General features: G+C 47.7%; 1 protein-coding gene and 1 pseudogene across 1 annotated transcript; both read right to left on the bottom strand.

The window, feature by feature from the left end:
• Positions 1 to 3,659: 3,659 nt before the first annotated feature.
• Positions 3,660 to 9,321, bottom strand: LOC136552525 (UDP-glycosyltransferase 88B1-like; annotated as a pseudogene).
• A 4,963-nt stretch (positions 9,322 to 14,284) lies between these two features.
• On the bottom strand, positions 14,285 to 16,985 carry LOC136552527 (uncharacterized GPI-anchored protein At4g28100-like). The gene is given in 3 exon segments (XM_066544093.1): positions 14,285 to 14,708; positions 14,710 to 14,961; positions 16,134 to 16,985. Coding segments are annotated over 3 exon segments (1,017 nt in total). The 5' UTR covers positions 16,779 to 16,985; the 3' UTR covers positions 14,285 to 14,588.
• Between the last annotated feature and the right edge of the window lie 1,632 nt (positions 16,986 to 18,617).

The raw sequence follows: 18,617 nt of genomic DNA on the forward strand, positions 1-18,617 counted from the left end.
GCGTCACCCAAGAGCTTTCATCTTATGGAAGAGCCTTGGAAGTTTGTATTACCCTTGATTTTTTAGTGGAAAGCTTAAGTAACCTTTGTGGTTGCTTTGAGAGAGGCAAGGAGGTGGAAGATACTCTGACCTTTGTAGTCACCTCAACAACGAGGACGTAGGAGCTTCTTTGTGGGGTTGCCGAACCTCGAGATAAATTCTTGTGTTCTGCGTGCTTGTTGTTGTTGTGATTTGTGCTATCACATTTGTTCTTGTTGGTTTGTCTTCCTCCCCAACTCTCTTCTTAGGGTTTGGACTCGAACTATGAAGTGGTGACCTTCCGGCATCAAAGGAGCAACCCCAACCCTTCACCTTATCACTAGGGAGTGGGGTTGTAAGATATCTTTCACTCAAATTTCATTTTAGCACATGTAGTGCAATTCTCTTAGGTGCCGGAACTCCCGGCTGTTTACGTTGGAACTTTCGGCTGTCGGAAGTTTCGGCCCAAACTATCGAGACTTCCGACTGTCACTCACATTTGACTTTGCGATTACGTAGAATTTTTTAGATACACCTATTCACCCCCCCCCCCTCTAGGCATTGTTTAGATCCTTTCAATTGGTATCAGAGCGATGTCTTGCTTTAGCGCTTCACTGCGTGAGAAGAAACAATGTCGAAGACCGACAAGATGCAAGCCGACGCCACCGAGATGGCCAAGAAGATAGCTGAAGGGTTGATGGCTGCTCAAGTCAAGTTCTTTCAAGATGAAATGAAAAAGATGCAAGATGAGATGAGCAAGATGAAGAAAAAATTGAGCAAGAATGTTGATGATGCAATAAGTGACAAGAATGAAGCAAACAAAGATGCCGCTAGTGATATTGGAGCCGGTGAGCATGCTCATGAAAAGGTAATATATTCAAACATGAACTTCGACTATGGACAACTCATCAAAGGTTCACCTCTACATACCCCTTCCGTCAACATTGGCAAGCCACCTCACTTTGATGAAACAAGATACACCGATTGGTCCTACAAGATGAAGATGCATCTCATTGCCGTAGAAATTTTTAGATACGCCTATTCACCCCCCTCTAGGCATTGTTTAGATCCTTTCACAAGTAGAAGGTCATGAAGGTGACATACGAAGGCAAGAGAGTGACACTGCAAGGGGTCAAGGAACAGAACTCACCTTGTGCTTCAGTATCTTCCACTAAGCTCAAAGGCCTGCTCAAATCTGGCATGGTGTCCCATTGTATTTCATTTCAGTGCTATAGCCCAAAGGATCACTCTGAAGCTGAGTTATGTGTTCTGCAGTCGGTTGAGGATGTGGACTGTCCACCCCAGATAGTTGATTTATTGAAAGAACATGACCATCTGTTTGCCACTCCTACTACTCTTCCTCCACATAGAAGTGCAGACCACTCCATTCCTTTAGTCCCAGAAGCTCAGCCTGTTAAAGTGAGGCCTTACAAGTATTCTCCTATCCAGAAGGATGAAATTGACAGGCAACTACAAGAGATGCTACAGAATGGAATAATCAGGCCAAGTAGCAGCCCCTTTGCCTCTCCAGTGCTATTGGTTAAGAAAAAAGATGGCTCCTGGCGCTTTTGTATTGATTATAGTCAACTCAATGTAATCACTGTGAGAAATAAGCACCCAATGCCAATTGTAGATGAATTATTAGATGAGCTTGCTGGTGCAGCTTAGTTTACAAAACTTGACTTCAAATTTGGCTATCATCAAGCATGCATGGCTGCTACATATCATAGGGTGAAACAGCTGTTTGCTTGGCCTTCTCTCAAACAATCAGTACAGCTCTTTGTCCAACATTGTCAGATCTGTCAGTAGGCAAAACATGAGCATATCAAACCCCCAGGATTACTTGAGCCTCTGCCTGTTCCTTCTCAAGCTTGGGAAGTAGTCTACATGGATTTCATTGAAGGTCTCCCTCAATCAGATAGATTCAATGCAATACTCATAGTCATTGACAAATTTACAAAATATGCACACTTCATTCCAGTGCATCATCCATTCACAGCACTACAGATTGCTAAGCTATACCTGGATCAGGTTTACAAGCTTCATGGGCTACCCAAGGCTATGGTTTCTGACAGGGATAGAGTATTTACAAGTACAGTATGGCAAGAACTGTTCAAGCTTATTGACACAAAGCTGCTGATGAGCTCTAGCTACCACCCACAAACAGATGGTCAAACAGAATGGCTAAACCAGTGCCTAGAAGCTTTTCTCAGGTGCACGGTACACTCTTGCCCAAGGCAGTTGAGTAAGTGGTTACCAGTGGCAGAATTCTGGTACAATACTGCCCAACATTCAGCTCTGGGCAAATCCCCCCTTTGAAGTACTATATGGGTACTCTCCTAGACACATGGGCATAAAAAAATCTTCAGACTTGCTCTGTCCCAGATCTTGAACAATGTCTAAAAGAGAGGGAACTGCTGAACAGGCTCATTTTGCAGCAACTCCTGCGAGCTCAGCAAAGGATGAAGGCTCAGCTGATAAAAATAGAACTGAAAGAAGCTTTAGGGCCTGTTTGGAACGCAGGAATACAAAACAAAGGAATAGAAAAAAACACAGGAATATAATAGAGCAAAAAGTAGAAAACTATGGGATTTGAAAACACAGGAATAGAAACTTTGGGGTGTTTGGATCACAGGAAAACAAAAATGCCACATGTGCCCAAGAAGCAGGTTCCATGCTTGATGAGAACTTGACAAAACATTGTAGGAATTTGTCCTTTAGGTTTCCTTGGATGCTTTTTTCCCTACGTTTTGTGAAGCACGGTTAGTCTTTCCTTTGGAAAGGAATGCAGGTTTCCTTTGTTCCAAACAGCAAGTTAAGGAAACATTTCCATGGAATCCATTCCTTTGATTTTCCTTTGGAAATCCTCCATTCCAAACAGGCCTTTACAGTGGGTGAGCTGGTGTATTTGAAACTGCAACCTCATCTGCAGTCTTTCTGTTGCTTACAGAGGGAATCACAAGCTGCCCTTCAGGTTTTATGGTCCTTATGAGATATTACAGAAAGTGGGACCTGTGGCTTATAAGCTTGCTCTGCCTGAATCAAGCAAGATCCATCCTATGGTGCACGTATCCCAGCTGAAGAAGCATACTCCACCAGCTGTCCAAGTATCTCAAGATCTGTCCACTGTATGCATCGATCCAATGCTGGTATTGCAACTAGAATCGTTTCTGGGTATCAGATACAGCACCAAAGGATCCTCCACTGTTCGCCAGGTATTGGTTCAATGGATGTCTTTACCTGCGGATATGGCTACTTGGGAAGAGGTTTATGATCTTCGTCGTCGCTTTTCGAAGGCACCAGCTTGGGGACAAGCTGGTTATGAAGGGGAGGGCATTATCAGGAAACGGGCCCGTATAGCTAGTGAGTAGTGGGCTGATTGGGCTGTGTCGTTCCGACCTTGTAAGTGTGGGCTCGGCCCGTTGTAGAAGAGCAAAGCTTGTTCGCTCTTGCGTAAACAATCATAAATTTTCAGTCAAAAACAGTATTTTTCTCTCACACCAAATTAGTCAGCAGTAAATAATCCACTATCGTTTACGATCTCCTGAACAGGCCGCATATAGCTGGCGCCTCGGTGATGAAGGGAGGCATGTAACAGTCTGGACATTCCTGTATCTGAATAGAACTCCACCTCGCGCGTTCCATCCAATCCTGCCCCAAATTCGTTCTATCCAATCCCCAAATCTCTCATTCTATAAGTAGATCATTACACAGGATCGATGCCCTCGGTGGGGAGAGGCGCCTGCACCACCCACAGGAACCGGTGCCCTGACCTCTCCAGGCCGACGGCGATCTCCTTGAGCTGCTCCGCCGAGTGGGTGGCGGAGCCTAAGCTTCCGAAGCAGAGGAACACGACGCTGCGCTCCGGTTGCTCGTCGAGCCACGCGAGGCACTCGTGCCTTTCTTTCGTCTCGCCGTCGCCGTCGCCGGCTGCAACCCCACGCAGTACACCGGAGGCGTCCTCCTGCACCCGCGGCCGTCGCCATCGCCGATGGGGAGGAACAGTGGGTCCCTGAGACCTCTCACCACCCGGGCCTCCAGCGACGCGAACGTGTTCACCAGGATGCCATCGGGCTCGGGGTTCCGGCGCATCACACGCATCATCGTAGTATGACTCACTGGCCGGGTCGTGGAGCATCGATGGCATGAGGTACGACACCGGCATGGGTGGGACGCCGGAGATGCTGAGACGGGTGTCTCCGAGCTCCTTGAAGCTTGGCTGCTGGCCTTCCGCGTGGGTCCATGGAAGCTGGAGGAACACCGCGACGGCGGAGGCGTTGGTGGCGTAGAAGGTGTACGCCGGGACCCCGAGCTCCTTGGTGACGTCGAGCGCGTCGGCGGAGGGCCCGTCCGCGATCACCGCGTGGACGACGCTTCGGGGAGGTTGCTGCTGCTGCTGCAGGGAGCAGAGGAACTCACGGAGGCGGTCGTTGTAGCGTTTCACGGTCTTGAAGTACCAGAGGAGTGCGTCGCCGCCGCAGTCCATGATCGCGGGAGGGTTCTGTGTAAGACCGTTTGGCTCCCACAAAAGTGCATTTCATTTCATAAACATATGCATCATCTATCTCATCATGCTATTGTCACTGAAACATGCATATGCAACATTCGCAATTATGTTTGTTTCATACTTGATTGCTTGTGAATGGTAGTAGTGAAACATATGAATGCAACATAAGTTTCTCATACCTTGAAACATGGCAACATGGTAGGAATGTGGCAAGTTAAAATTGCAACAAAGGCATGAAACATATGAAACATGGAATTGCAACATTAGAGTGAAATTGATTGTTTTGTTGCTTCATCACATGTGATTATTAGAAGTTGGTATAGCACTTGCGTAAAGTGGTTGATTATGGTCTAATACACCTTAACTACATTTAGGGTAATTGATGGGACATTGTTCACGTGGAACAAAATGACTAAAATGCCCTCTAGCGGAGGTTTGACTTAGAATGACCTATAAAGTGCCACTGTTTGACTGATTCAAAAGGCCAACCTAGAGACCTTGCATGGCTGTGCACTATTTACCAAAGTTGTAGCCAATTTATCAAGGAACAAAAGTCTCAATATGACCATCTCATGAAAATGGCTAGAACATGTTCAAACAAGGCCCACAAGTCATATTTCTCTGCTGATTTCATACTTAGAAAAATTTTCTAAGTTATGAATACCATTCCTGTTGGATCGAGCCAACTTTGGCTTGATACAACTCAGGATCCAGGGAGAATTAGCTGTTGATTTCTAAATCAAAGTTATAGCTCTACCATAGCTCTACAACTTTTATATACATTACTTCCACTAACTCATCACGGTTTAAGAGATCCAACACCATTAACTTCGCCTGTCAGTCGTCGTCATGGAACATTGAATCAAAGTTTCAGAAAACCTCCAGTGAGCGCCGTGGCCGACCGTTTCAGAGTCTGACCACCGCGTGGCGTACATGCTCTGCCAGTGCCTCCATGTCGTGTGTCCGTGCTCCAGATGAAAGCCAGCGCCTCGTTCACTCGCCTTTCACCTCGCCATTTCACCCCTGCCATCTTCTTCCACGCGAGCGCGGTGACCGGGAAGCAGTGGTCGCCGCGAGCCAAACCCCCTCAACCGAGCGCCATTGACCGATTCCTCTGAGCCACAGCACCACCGTGAGCTCCTCCACGTCCGTGACCACACCGTCATTTCGTTTTCGCCTCAGGTAGAGCTCACCGTGAGCGCGGCTCCACCGGGTCGCCATGACCACCGCCGGCCGAGCTCGCACGGGGTTGTGCCGCTCGAGCCTCTTACCATCCCCTTTTTCCCTTGCTGTAGGTCCTGTGAGTGATACTGATGCTCGTAGAGTAGGCCACTAGGGCCGTGACGCCGTCGCCTCGCCGGAGCCGACCAAACCATGATCGTGCGCCGCCATGGCTGTCGCCATTTCCTCTAGTTGCTGTAATAGCTGAAATTGAGGGTACCACTAGGTGCGCACGGGTGAGGCGAACACGTTGGCACCGATGGCCTCGCCGAAGCTGCCATCGGCGACGAGTTACGCCATCGTCGGTTGCTTGTTGAGTTCCTGATAATGTCTAGTTTATATTAAAAATATAATTTATGCCATGTTCTGTTATGAAAAATGGAGTTGCTAATTATCTCTTTTAATCATGTGGGAAATAGGGGTAATTATATCTTTTTCTTTGTAGCTCCAAATGGCATGAAATTTTTATGGTGTACTGCTCATATCATGAATAGCTTATAGTTAAATTTTCATACACTTTGGACACCGTATGTAGGAGTTAGGTAATTCTCTTGTTTGTATGGATGGATCTTGTGTGAATTTTCATAATTTTTTTATAGATTCAGTAAAGGTAAAATTTGGTGAGTGCTATTCTTATGCTAGAATGATACTAGGAAAAATGCGAAATCTGTTGCTTGATATTTTTCATTAGGGTTTCCTAATTATGCTAGAAATAGCTCTGCCATCTGTTATTTTTGATACAACAAGTTCTGCTTGACCAATTGCTTTGAAATTTTTATAGTGGTCTATGTGAAACATGAGATAGCTACTGTAATTTTTGTAGATTTTTTTGAACAGTTTTACTATATATTGCTTTAATCACCTAATTAACTAAATAAATTAGAAAAGGACATTAAATAATTTATTTAGAGGTTGGCACTATACTTTCTGATGTTCCTCTGGTATGTGCAATAAGTTGGTAAACTTGGTTTGGTCCAATTATGCTTTTGCAGCATCACTAAATAATTAATTTAGTAAACCTATCATTTCTGGACAGATTCTATGTTTACCTTAATTCGATTTGGTTAACATAAGAATCATGCTTTAATGTTTATAAATGAATTGTAGAGAATTTTATAAGCTTTCCAGAATGTCCTCTTGCAAGTCATTTGAAATCGTAGAACTCTTGTTGTGATTAAATTAAGAAACTGCTCGTTTGCATATGAAACCTTAACTTTGAATTAAGTATGCCTTTACTATTCCTAAACTTGTGGAAATGTTCCTAGGTGTTAGGCCTTTAACTGAAGATGAGCATCTTTATCTTAGGTTATGCAAGTTAGGTAAGTTGATCTTGTTCTTCAAGTTAAGTTAGATACATGTTTTAAAGTGATTTGAATAGAGCTATTCTTAATCGGTAAACGAGTGTCCAGTGATGTTTCGTTAAACACTTACTGTGATCCATTCATCATGAGCATCATGTCATTCCTTATGCATCCATGATATTTATCTTGTGCATCGGCATGCAATAGGTGTACCGGAAGGTGTGACACTGCTGGAATTCGAGGAACCGAGCGGGAAGCAGCAGCAGCCAACACCGAAGGTTCAGGAGGTGCAGCCCTCAGGAGAAGTGCCAGACGAGGTCGCCGTTGAGTGCCCGGATCACCGTCCGTGTAACTTTGTGAAAGGCAAGCCCCGGAGCATATTAAGCCTCCTAATTTCCAAAATGTAGTTAAAGTATTATTGTTACATATATATATTGTTGCATTAAGTTTAGGTGTTGGATGCAAACACTTGCTGCATTGGTTATCCAATCCTTGTCCAGATATTGATACCCTGAATCCTATGTAGCTCAGGTTCGTGTAGTGCTTAGCCCTGCTTAAACGCGGTAGAAGTCAGGTGATTTTCTGTCACCTGCGAGATATAGGGATATACATATGGCACGGTTGGCTATATTTGCTATCGTGGAAAAGAACATATCTTAATTTGAAATGAAGACCGGGCGGAGGCTTGCCGGTTTGTAGTGACTCCGTTTGTGTCGCTTAAGGACTGAATCTTGGAGCCTTTTCTGTTCATGTTGAACGCATGCCTCTCTCTTAGTTGGCCGTGTCCGAAGACCGACCACGAAGCCGAGTAGCTCACCTCAAGCCAGGAGTCGATAAGTATAAAGTACGCCTCGGAAGGGAGCCATAGGCGTGAGTCCAAGGGCAGGTGATTTAAAAGTCCTGATCATCCTGGTAGAAGGGTAATCCCTGAGAGCGCTGGCGCTGATCGAACCCGCGAATTTGGTTCCTGAGTTGTCCCAAAGGTGACCCACGGCTACCCTTGCAAAGTATGTCAGGGTGAGAGTTAGGAATACCCCATCAGCTGAGTTGTAATTCGATTCGAGTCGCCGTCTCTCCTGGTTAGTGAGAACTTGACGGGCTTATCTCCAAAGTAGATACACTAAATAACATAATGGTTCAGAAATGATGATATGATGATGACAGCATCATTATACCTGTTATGGTTAATATTGTTTGCTTCTAATAAGTGAGTGCTCTAGTACAGGTGCAAATCTAGTGGGCAGGTAAATGATGATAAACTTGATGCGAAGTTTAAATTGGTTACTATATTCATAAGTTTTTTATGCAACTGTGTCCAGCTAGCCCACCTCATAAGCCTTACATGACCCTTGATGTCTTTTATTTCTGGTTTTGATGGGTAAGTCTAGCTGAGTATCTTCTCGTACTCAGGGTTTATCTCCCACCTGTTGCAGATGACCAGTTCTACTTTGGTTGCTGCAAGTATTGCCTTCTCCCAGCTGGGGATGAAGACTAGACCGTTGGGCGCGGTCTCTCCTAGTTCTCGTACCTGAAGATGCTTTTGTGGGACATGACTTAGATCTGGCAATGTATTTGAAACTATGAAGTTATGTACTAAACTATGTTGCTTTCGCAAATTTGAACTTGGTTTATAATATTTTATTTGCACTCTGATGGATGTAATCCGGATGCCACTTGCGAAATGTTGTAACGAATAATGTGCTGTGTTGAATCACTACGGTCTTGGTTTGTATGTCGAGAGTTGGTTAAAATCCTTCGTGATTTCTGGACTACCGGGATTATAGGAGCTTAAGTACAGGAATTTAATCACTTCGATGATTGTTTTTGTACTTACGTTCTTATGATTTGGTCGGTTCTGTTACATTCTGAATCCGAGGGAGCCTGTGGATGGTGACCGACGGCTTGGCGGAGGCGACGCGGTCGACGGCGGCTACCAGGGCAACGTCCTGGTTAATGGTGAGGTCGATGAGCGCCACTGCAACAGCGTAGCCTGCCTCCACGAGGGCGCTGCGTGCTGCATCATGGGTACGAAGTGGCTGACGAAGAGGCCGGGGTACAGAACGATCGTCCTCTTCATGGCTTGCATGCTGGCTGGTGCCGGAAGCAGTGCTTTCGATCGGGGAAGAAGATCGACTAGATAAACGTGGAGTGGAGGGCTGGAGGCGGCCTGAGGTCCGTTCTTTTTCTTTCCCTCCCAATGACATTTGAGTATTTGACCATTTATGCATGATGATACTCCTAGTATTCTAGACGCCGTAGACTCGTAGTGGTGTGGTGATGGTGGCAGTACTGCAGGCGAGTCTCGTCCACAGCGGGAGCGTCTGGGTGCCAACCATATAGCTAGGCTGAAATAAAATTACAGGTATATACAGCTTTTGTTCTCAACTTCTACACACATTTGTTTGTCACAACACAAATGTGTTTGTTGGGTGCGTTTGGTTGTCACAATCTAACAATCCACTCTTCACCAGTTCTTCTAAGCATTTGTTTTATAAATGAAAAGAAACTTCCGTGGAATTATTCCCTCTGAATCTTTCCATCCTGGCTCCCACTTAGATTCTGTTGTCACAAAATATATAGCACAATGATTCAGAGTCCCTTTTGTCGAATCAGAGTCGTAGTATGGTTAGACCTCGATGAACGGATGTGTAGATTACTGCCAGTTGATGTGCGGTAGCATGCATCTATTGAATAGACTGGTACCTATATTTTTTCAATGTAAAAAGACAGACGCAGGTGAAGCTCGCGGTTGCGGAAGAGCGCGCGGATGCCGTGTTCGGCGAAGGCACCGGAGTGGGAGCCAATCAGCCAATGTGGCGGAGGGGAGGGGAGGAGAGGACACCGATGGTCATCGCTTGGCAGTTGGAGAGAAAATAAATAAATAAATAAATAAATAAATAAATAAAACAAATCGTCCGGATGCCCGCGCCTTCGGCCGTTTCCCGTGTCATTTTGCGCGCCCACACGGGCCCACGCCGCCCCCGAACATCAAAAGCATTGAGAAAGAGGAGGGGGCGGCGGATTTCCAGTTGGCGCTGAGAGGAGGAGAAGACACCGAGACGTGGCAGCAGAAAGCGAGAAGAAAGATAAAACATTTGCAACATGTGTCTGAAGCCAGATAAAACACTTACACATGCGTGTTAAACACTTACAAAAAGAACACATGAAAACACTTGAAAATGTCATTACAAAACATATGCAACATCCAGATAAAACGCTTGCAACATATGCGTGAAACATATGCAACAACCAAATAAACACATTTGGTACATACGTCTGTAAAAATAGATGAAACATTTAGAACAGACGCTTACAACATACATGTACAACCAGTGCAACATGTGTAACATTTCGATCTACTTTCACAACATCCATATAAAACACTTGCAGCATACCTTTGAAACATCTCAAACACTTAAAATATACGCTTGCAATATATGATTTCTGCGCAACATCCCCTTGCTGTGTGGAAGAATGGAAGCTCGTTGTCGTGTGGAGTTCACTGGTGTCGAGCTCACCAGTGGTGCGGACCTCACCACTATGGTGGAGAAAGCCGCAACAGGTCTGGTGGAGAAGGCCGCGGGAGGCTCTCCACACTGTGCAGGTGGAGCGTGAGCTATTCGCGAGATGAGATCCGCTGCAAGCTATGTGTGAGCGAGTTCCATCCCGCTTGTCACGAGCTACACGTGGGCGAGTTCCGCTTCAGCCATGGCAAGCCGGGCAGGCGAAGCTCGAGATGTGTGCGGGCAGGCTCCGCCTGAGCTGCATGCGGGTGAACTCCACCCTTGCTGCGGCGAGCTGGGAAGCCTCCGCCCCTAGCAGGGATGAGCGTGGGCAGTCATAGCGAGCACGAGATGAGCGCGAGCGGCCTCCGCCCTGGGCGGCTACCGCGAGCTCCGCAAGTGGAGCGTGCGCTCCGCTTTGACGATTTTTTTAATTAGAAATTGCAATGCCAAGTGGAGAGAGGGTACATTTGGGCTGGCGTCACCGCCCACTGGTTCGGCCGGACGGACGCTCTATTCCAATGTTTTTTTAGTGCAAAAATACCCTTGTTTCGGCGGCATCAACACAGGAGGTTTCGTCTGGTATTGTTTTTTAAAAACTTGACCTGCGGGGGTAAGACAGCTCCCGAACATTATGCTTAAGAAGAAGACCTTCTCACGCAAGCCAAGAAAACCCACGAACCTCTGCCCCACCCATACACAGCGTCACCGCAACTCCCGTGAGACTGAACTGGCCTTAGACCTATGCTTTTGCGTGGGGCAACTGAGAGGATTTTTTTCAACGCGCAGATAAACTACGCCTCCTCCTGTCAACAAATCCGCACCGGAGGGAATTCGAACTCTAGCCGTCTGGTATTGTTTTTAGCACAAAAATACCCTTTCGGCGGCATCAACACAGGAGTTTTTTTTGTCTGGTATTGTTTGATTGAATTAAACACCTTTTGGCGAGCCTCTGTCCACACAAATTGCTCTTTCTCTTTGATTCTGAGCAATTGCTCCCTGCTCCTCAACCGGCCTGCTGTGTTGAAGATGAACCTATTCCGGTCTTTGTATGTCACCTCCCATCCCATCTTTCCCATGGTTAACAGCATCCCCTTCCATCCAAACTAACCCACAGTGGTATTCGAGCTCATGTACAAGGCCTTGGGTGGGCCGTGAGATGCTAGGGGCCACGGTTGAGATCTGAAGCGGGCCGAGTGCAATTTAGCTATTCTTGGGCCTATTTGTTGTGCCTTGGTGGGCCTCGGACAGGGACAGGGGGTGTCGCAGCGGACCGCGCCAAAGTAATGTGGCGGACCGAGGCTTTGGACTCGGACGCTGTGGCCTGTGGCGTGCCGACTGCCGTGGTGGCTCCTCCCTCCCGATTCCCGAATCACTGCAGCTTTTCGGTTACCTGTCCCGCTGTCCGGTGAAGTTGGGAAATCGAAGCGGAAGCCGGACAAGCGAGAGTACAGGCGACACGGGGACTCCGACGCCCGCCAGCCGCCACCACGCAAAAGTGCACCACTACTACCAAGTACCAACCTCGTGAACTGTTACGCCAGAACGCCCAGTAGAGCCAACAAGCAGCTCATATCGCTACTACCAAGTACCATCCATCGTTTAAAGTTGAGTTAAATGCACTAGTGCTCCATCGCATGATATACCATTTAAATCTATAAACTCTCAAAATGTATTTATAGGTCACCCAACTTATCAAATGGGTCCATATTGCTTCTTCAGCTTCTTGCTTACGTGGCATATCAATGTGGCATGGTTTTTTTTTTTTTTGCGTCTAACCCCTTATAGCTAGGAACAAAGCGTGCGTTGTCACCATGGCCGCGCCACCGCAGCAAATGGCGGCTAGCGCCGCCCATAGGCCTGTCGAAGTGCCTCCTGGCCGCGCTCGCCGAGGCCGCAGTCGAAGCGCCTCCTGCCACGGCCCTGGAGCTTGCCCCCGCGGCGGCCAGCGCCGCGCCGGCTTCTGGGTCAAGGTGCGCGTGGCAGTTCCTGCAGTGATACTTGCCGCCGTCGTTGCGCCACGCCAACGAGCGGTGCGGCAACGCCCTGCTACCGATTGCAGTTTATAGTCGCAAGTAGGAGAGTACTTACTATATACACATATGTAGCTGGTGTTGCAGTCTAAATATCTAATAGTTGTCGTTACCATGTTTTGCATTGCTGCGTTGTTGTTAAGTACAATCTTAGAACGGCTCTGCATTGCTTCATGTTTTGCAATTTGCATTCCATGCCTCTGACGAAACTGAAGCAACGTCAAAGTAATAATCCTAGTAACACAGGATGCACACATGCGGTACATGGTTTGAGGTACGGAAAATGTTCTTTGCGTGGCTACAATACATCCAGTTGCAAATTACAATATACTCTGCATAGCACACAATCGGACGCACAGACAGAGGATAAACATTTGCCTTGAGCAAACAATGCCCACCACAAGTCCACACAGCAAACCAACAGCCAAGATGACTGACGAAGGCATGCAGGAGTATGTATGTAACTACTATCTACACGAGAACAATGAACAAGCCGAGGAATTTGGTGGCCGGGGTAGTCCCTTTGGACCGGTGCTTGTCCGCCATGTCCTCGTACTTGAGGATCGCCTCGCGCCGCCGTGCCTCCACCGACGTGCGCTTCTCTTCCGCCTCCTTGTGGACGGCTGCCACCTCATTCCTCATCTTCTCTGCGTACTCCGCCTTCTTCTCTAGCTTCGCCTGCTACCATCGCCAGCCCATGGTCAGCTCCGCTCAGCAGTTGATATATGGTCATCATCAACAACAGAAGCAGCGACCCCAGTGTGCCGTGTGCGGCCGCCGCACTTGCGCACTTCGTCGAGCGGCGTGGTGCCCCATGCCTCCTCTGCACATCATCCGCCATACTCGCTCTGCACCACTCCTGCCCTCGCGGAATGCACGGCTCGCACTCGTCCTCGCCGTCCCGGCTTGCTGGCCGCGTTCAGGCCCTGCCCTCCCAAAGCAGGAGGACGACGATGCGGCCACGACGTCCTCGGTCTCCTTGGCCTCTTCCGCCTCGTCTCTTTTGCCGGCCACCGCATCTGTTGTGCGCGTCGCGTGTGGAAGGAGGAGCAGGAGCTGCGGTGGTTCCCGCCAGTGGAGGCGCGGTAGGAAGCGGCGGTGGCTGCAAGTGTGGTATGAGAGTGAGCGGCGGCGGCAGGACCGGTAGGAGCGCAGGAGTGTTGTGTGCGATGGTGGAGTGTGTTATCCTCGCGGTCGTGCACATGCTCGTCACGTTGTGCCAACGCGCGTTCTGTTCCTGGCTGTAAGGGTTTTGATGCAAAAAAAACCATGCCAAGTTTCATGCCACTTAAGTAAGAAAACGCTGATGGAGCTGTATGGACCCACGGTGCACCATTTAACAAGTTGTGTGACCCATAAATACATTTTAAGAGTTCATGGATGAAAGTGGTACACCATGACAAGTTCATAGACCCCGATGCATTTAACTCTTTAAAGTTTAAACCCGGCACATTTCATTTCATATTCATATCGCTATGTCCATGCTTCATCTCATTTGAAACGTAAATTCGTTCCGTCTGATTGGCTACATAGCGCATTTGATTTCTTATCATGGCCTCATGGGCCTCTTTGACAAGGCTCATACGAGTCTCTTTTCAAAATGCACTACAAAGATGAAGACGACGGTAAGCCATGATTTAAGCCTTGCCAAAGAGGCCCTATATTTTCATTCCACTACCACTACGGTACGGTATCCCATTAACCATCAACTAGTGTATGCGGAAACAGTTCTTTCTCTCTATCAACAATCAGGAATTCAGAAGTTCATCCAAACGGTGCACTACTTCATCCAAAAAAAAACAGAAGTGGTCAATCCCACACGATTAGAAACCACCGAGATTAGAGATGTCAATAGCAGCCAGCCATCTGCAACACCACGAACGCATTCACAGCCATGCTATGCAAAATCCCCGCTATGCAAAATAAGCTACTCCCTGCTAACAACTACTACAAAATACTTGTATCAACAAGGTTCCACCACGCCCTCCAGCGCTCTTGGTTCGGCTCACAAGAACGCATCCCACCAGCCGATCATCAGGCTTAGCGCAAGGCCGAGGAGGAGGGCGGCGGCGGTGGTGCCGCGCGGCGTCTCGGAGGCAGCGGCAGAGCCCGTGCTGGCGGTGCGCTTCGAACTGCAGCGAGTCCACGGCCAGCGGCATGTTCTCCTGGTCGGGGCTGCACCGTGGCGGGCCACCGGACTCCGTCGGGTGCGCGGTGTAGAGCATGGCGCGCAGCACGGCGGAGACGGCGGGGATGTAGGCCGTCTTATTCTTGGCCAGCAGCCACGTGAGGCCCATCAGCTGGCAGTCCCGCCCCAGCATCCGCCGCGCGCGGTCGCCGCCGGCGCCCGAGACCTCGCGGCTCACGTTCCCCTTCAGCTGCACAGCACAGGACAGGAGGGAGGAGGGCAACCGAAGCTGCAGGTTAGCACCGTGACCTCGCTCGTATGCGAACAAAGACCTGAAGAAACGCAAATGCAGTTAATGTGATTCATGCAGGGGACGTTCTTGCGATGCAGGTTTTGTTGCAAAGTTGGTGGCTTTGTTCCAGCACTCAGCGTTGCATTTGGCTTGCTCGGCCTCTCAGTAAATGCTCCCCATGCACAACAACCTGTTCTTACCGCGCACGCACACACGTTCTCCCGACCGATTTGGTCGCGTTGCCACTAGTTTCAGTAGTAGGTTTTTGCAATGCAAGCAAGTGAATGTCAAAAAGTTTGAGGCTCGATAATGCATGATTGTCAATGATAACATGATGACTGTTCGTCATAATCATGTCGTTCAGATACTAATACGATGCCAATCTGGATGCAGGACAGGCAAGTCGGGGACAAGGTCTGCTCAATAATCCACGGCTTTCGATGCTGCAAGTGGTGGTTACCCAGCTAAAGCATTCATAATTGAAAAAGACATTGCACATTGTGGCTGTCGTCCGCCTTAGGATAGTTTCTCCCCACACATGTGTGTTCAAGGAATGGTCCTGTCCTGTGATTAGCTGGCGGGCTAACTCACTGCAGCTACATTTTTTTTGTGACTTCTCACTGCAGCTACTGGGGATTGCCCTTTCCCACGGTGGCTTTCGGAGAGAAAGGCAATCGAGTAGCAAATGATTAGTAGTGATAGTGATCAGCTCAAAACAAGCAGATCATTTTGAAAGTTGAAACAATGATGCACTTAGAAAGTGCAGTGGAAGTGGAACCCTTTGTGGGAAAGGGGATCTCCTGCAACGCCATCAAAATGGCCACTTTTTTATAGATAAAAAGAAGGAAAGAAGGAGAAAAGGCATCGCTTGTAGCGCCGTATTATTGCTCTGCAAGAGTAGTATAAATTGACAAAATTGTTCAAGTTTTTCCTCTCTATATAAGCAGGGGGTAGAAATGAGAAATGGATTAATGATTTGAATCAAAGAAGGCAAGATATGCGCGGTGTAACATTTCAAAGATTAGTTATAAGGACTGCGAAAACAAAAGAGACGAGAACGGAAAAGGTACGCCAAAGCAATGGGCATTATTTTATTATTTTACGAGAGAAAGCTAGCAAGAAAGGTTAACCTTTTGCAGGGACTGCACGCATCGGGAGCAGCCGGCGTAGGAGGCGTTGCGGCAGCTCTTCTCCAGGTCCTTCACGGCGGCGGTGGGCGTGGCGTTCTTGGCCGCGGCGCCAGCGCCGACGGCGAACGCGGCGGGGCAGCGGAGCGAGCCGATCTGGTGGAGCCGGATGCCGCAGAAGCAGAGCACGGTGTCGCACGTGGCGTTGGGGCGGGGCAGCGCCACCCCGCGCTTGTCCAGCGCGGCGCCCAGCGCGTCGACGCACCTCTGGTTGTCGTACGGCACCATGGGCCCGTCGTCCCCGGGGCCCAGCCCCTCCTCCCCGGCGAGCGCCGAGGGCGCGGGGGCCGGGGGCACGGACAGCGCGGTGCGTGCGTGCGCCGCGAAGAGCCAGGCCGCGAGCACCGGGCAGCAGCGGCCGCGGTCCAGCGAGCCCGGGCCCCCGCCAGCGCCGCACGCCGCGGCCACGCCGCCGAAAAGCTCCGCCGAGAGGTCGAGGTGGCACGGCGGCGAGGAGGCGTTGGACGGGGACGAGGAGTTGGACGGGGACTGCGCCTGCGAGAGCGGGAACGACGGCACGTCGGAGCCGCGGGCCGAGGGAACGACGGCTAACGCGAGCAACAGCGCGACGGCGAGGTGCGCCGACATTGCCGCCGGCGACGTGGACCAGGTGGCCGTGGCGGCAGGAGTGAGCGAGAGCCAAGAAGTGGTGTGTGAGTGTGTGGCCTTTCTTTGGGGACCGCCGGACCGGGTCCGGGTGTTGTATATAAGCCGAACCGCGACCGCGAGATCGGGAGTCGGGAGTCGGGAGTCGGGAGTCGGGAGTCGGGAGTCGGGAGGGGATGTCTGTGCGAGTTTTCTCGGTTGAGGCCTTGAGGGGGATATCTGAAGAAGAACATGTGAAATTTATGTCTACCGTAGCTTCTCTATTTTTAGCAAACACAGGTAGGGGTGCTGCTAGCTAGCTAAAACACACAGCCAGACGCACGTACGTATATGAACACCCACGCCTACCCCAAGAACACATCAGAAACCGAAAGATTCACTGTCAAGTTCAAGACTTAAAACTGAGTGAACAGATTACACGAGAAGGAACTTGACCAACGGAGCTCCAGCTCTAACTCCAACTCCAGTTTACCCAAAGCTTCTCCCTTGGTATTGTATCGAATCTACTACTTCCTCTAATCGTTAAATATAGTCTATCTAGATTCTTTCAAGTCAAAATCTTATAAATTAAAATGTCCATATCTAATTTTTTGCATAATTAAAAAAAAAAACAGGATTTGCGTTACTAGATTCATTATAAAATGTACTTTCATAGTATATAACTCTTCCATCTAAGATAATGCTACACTTTACATGGATATTTGCTAGTCAAAGTTAAAAAAGAATTTTACTTAAGACAAATTCAAATGGTTATTTTTTTATTGAAGAAAATACTTAGAAAAGGTCATAACTAGTTACCTCAAATGTTATGTCTAGAGCCACCCTCTTTACTAGTTTTTTTTTTTATTTTTAACCTTTTTTAAAAACAAATTCTAAATCTAACACCGTTGCTTTTTTATTTTCAAATCTAACTCGTTTAGCTGCGCCTAAGTCCGTGGCACGGCAAAAACACGCTACCACTCCACATGCATCGGCGCGGCACGATCTGCCACGTTGGACAAGGATTTCCACGAATCCATGCCGCGCCACTCCCGTTGGCGTGGCACACTGTAGCACCACGCCAACCAGAATGGCACGGCAAGGTGCAACCTTAGAAAAATTGTATCTTTTTATACGATGTCGGATGAAGATGATTTTTATATAAAAATTGTAGCTCTCGACGAGATATGCAACTTTCTAGTTTTAAGTTTTTTAATTTGAGGGCATTAAGATGCTCCAAAAAAATTAAACAAAATTTCAACAGTATATTAATCGCGTACAAGTGCTCGTCGCCTTAGAAAAACCGTATCTCTCTTATACGGTGTCAAATAAAGATACATTATATATGAAAGTTATAACACTCGACGAGATCTACAACTTTTTAGTTTTGAGTTTTTTAAGCCAAGGCCATTAAGATGCTCAAAAAAATTAAACAATTTTTTAGCAGTATATTAATCGCGTACACGCTTGTCACCTTAGGAAACAATCATATCTTTGTTATATGATGTCAAATGGAGATATTTTTATATGGAAGTTATAACTCTCGATGGTATCTACAAATTTATAGCTTTGAATTTTTTCATTTGAGATCATTAAGATGTCAAAAATATAATATAAAGTTTCAGCAGCATATTAATCGCATACAAGCTTTTTTCTCCTTCAAAAAATCATATCTTTTTTTGTACGCCGGCAAATGAAGATTCTTTTTATATAAAAGTTGTATCTCTTCATGAGATTTACAACTTTGCAGTTTTAAGTTGTTTCATTTAAGGTTGTTATCTTTTTTTTTTTGTACGGTGTCAAATTAAGTTTTTCCATTTAACTTTCTTCCGCTAGGTAACA

This window comes from Miscanthus floridulus, chromosome 4, assembly GCF_019320115.1.
Source record: "Miscanthus floridulus cultivar M001 chromosome 4, ASM1932011v1, whole genome shotgun sequence".
In the NCBI taxonomy this organism is placed as follows: Eukaryota; Viridiplantae; Streptophyta; class Magnoliopsida; order Poales; family Poaceae; genus Miscanthus; species Miscanthus floridulus.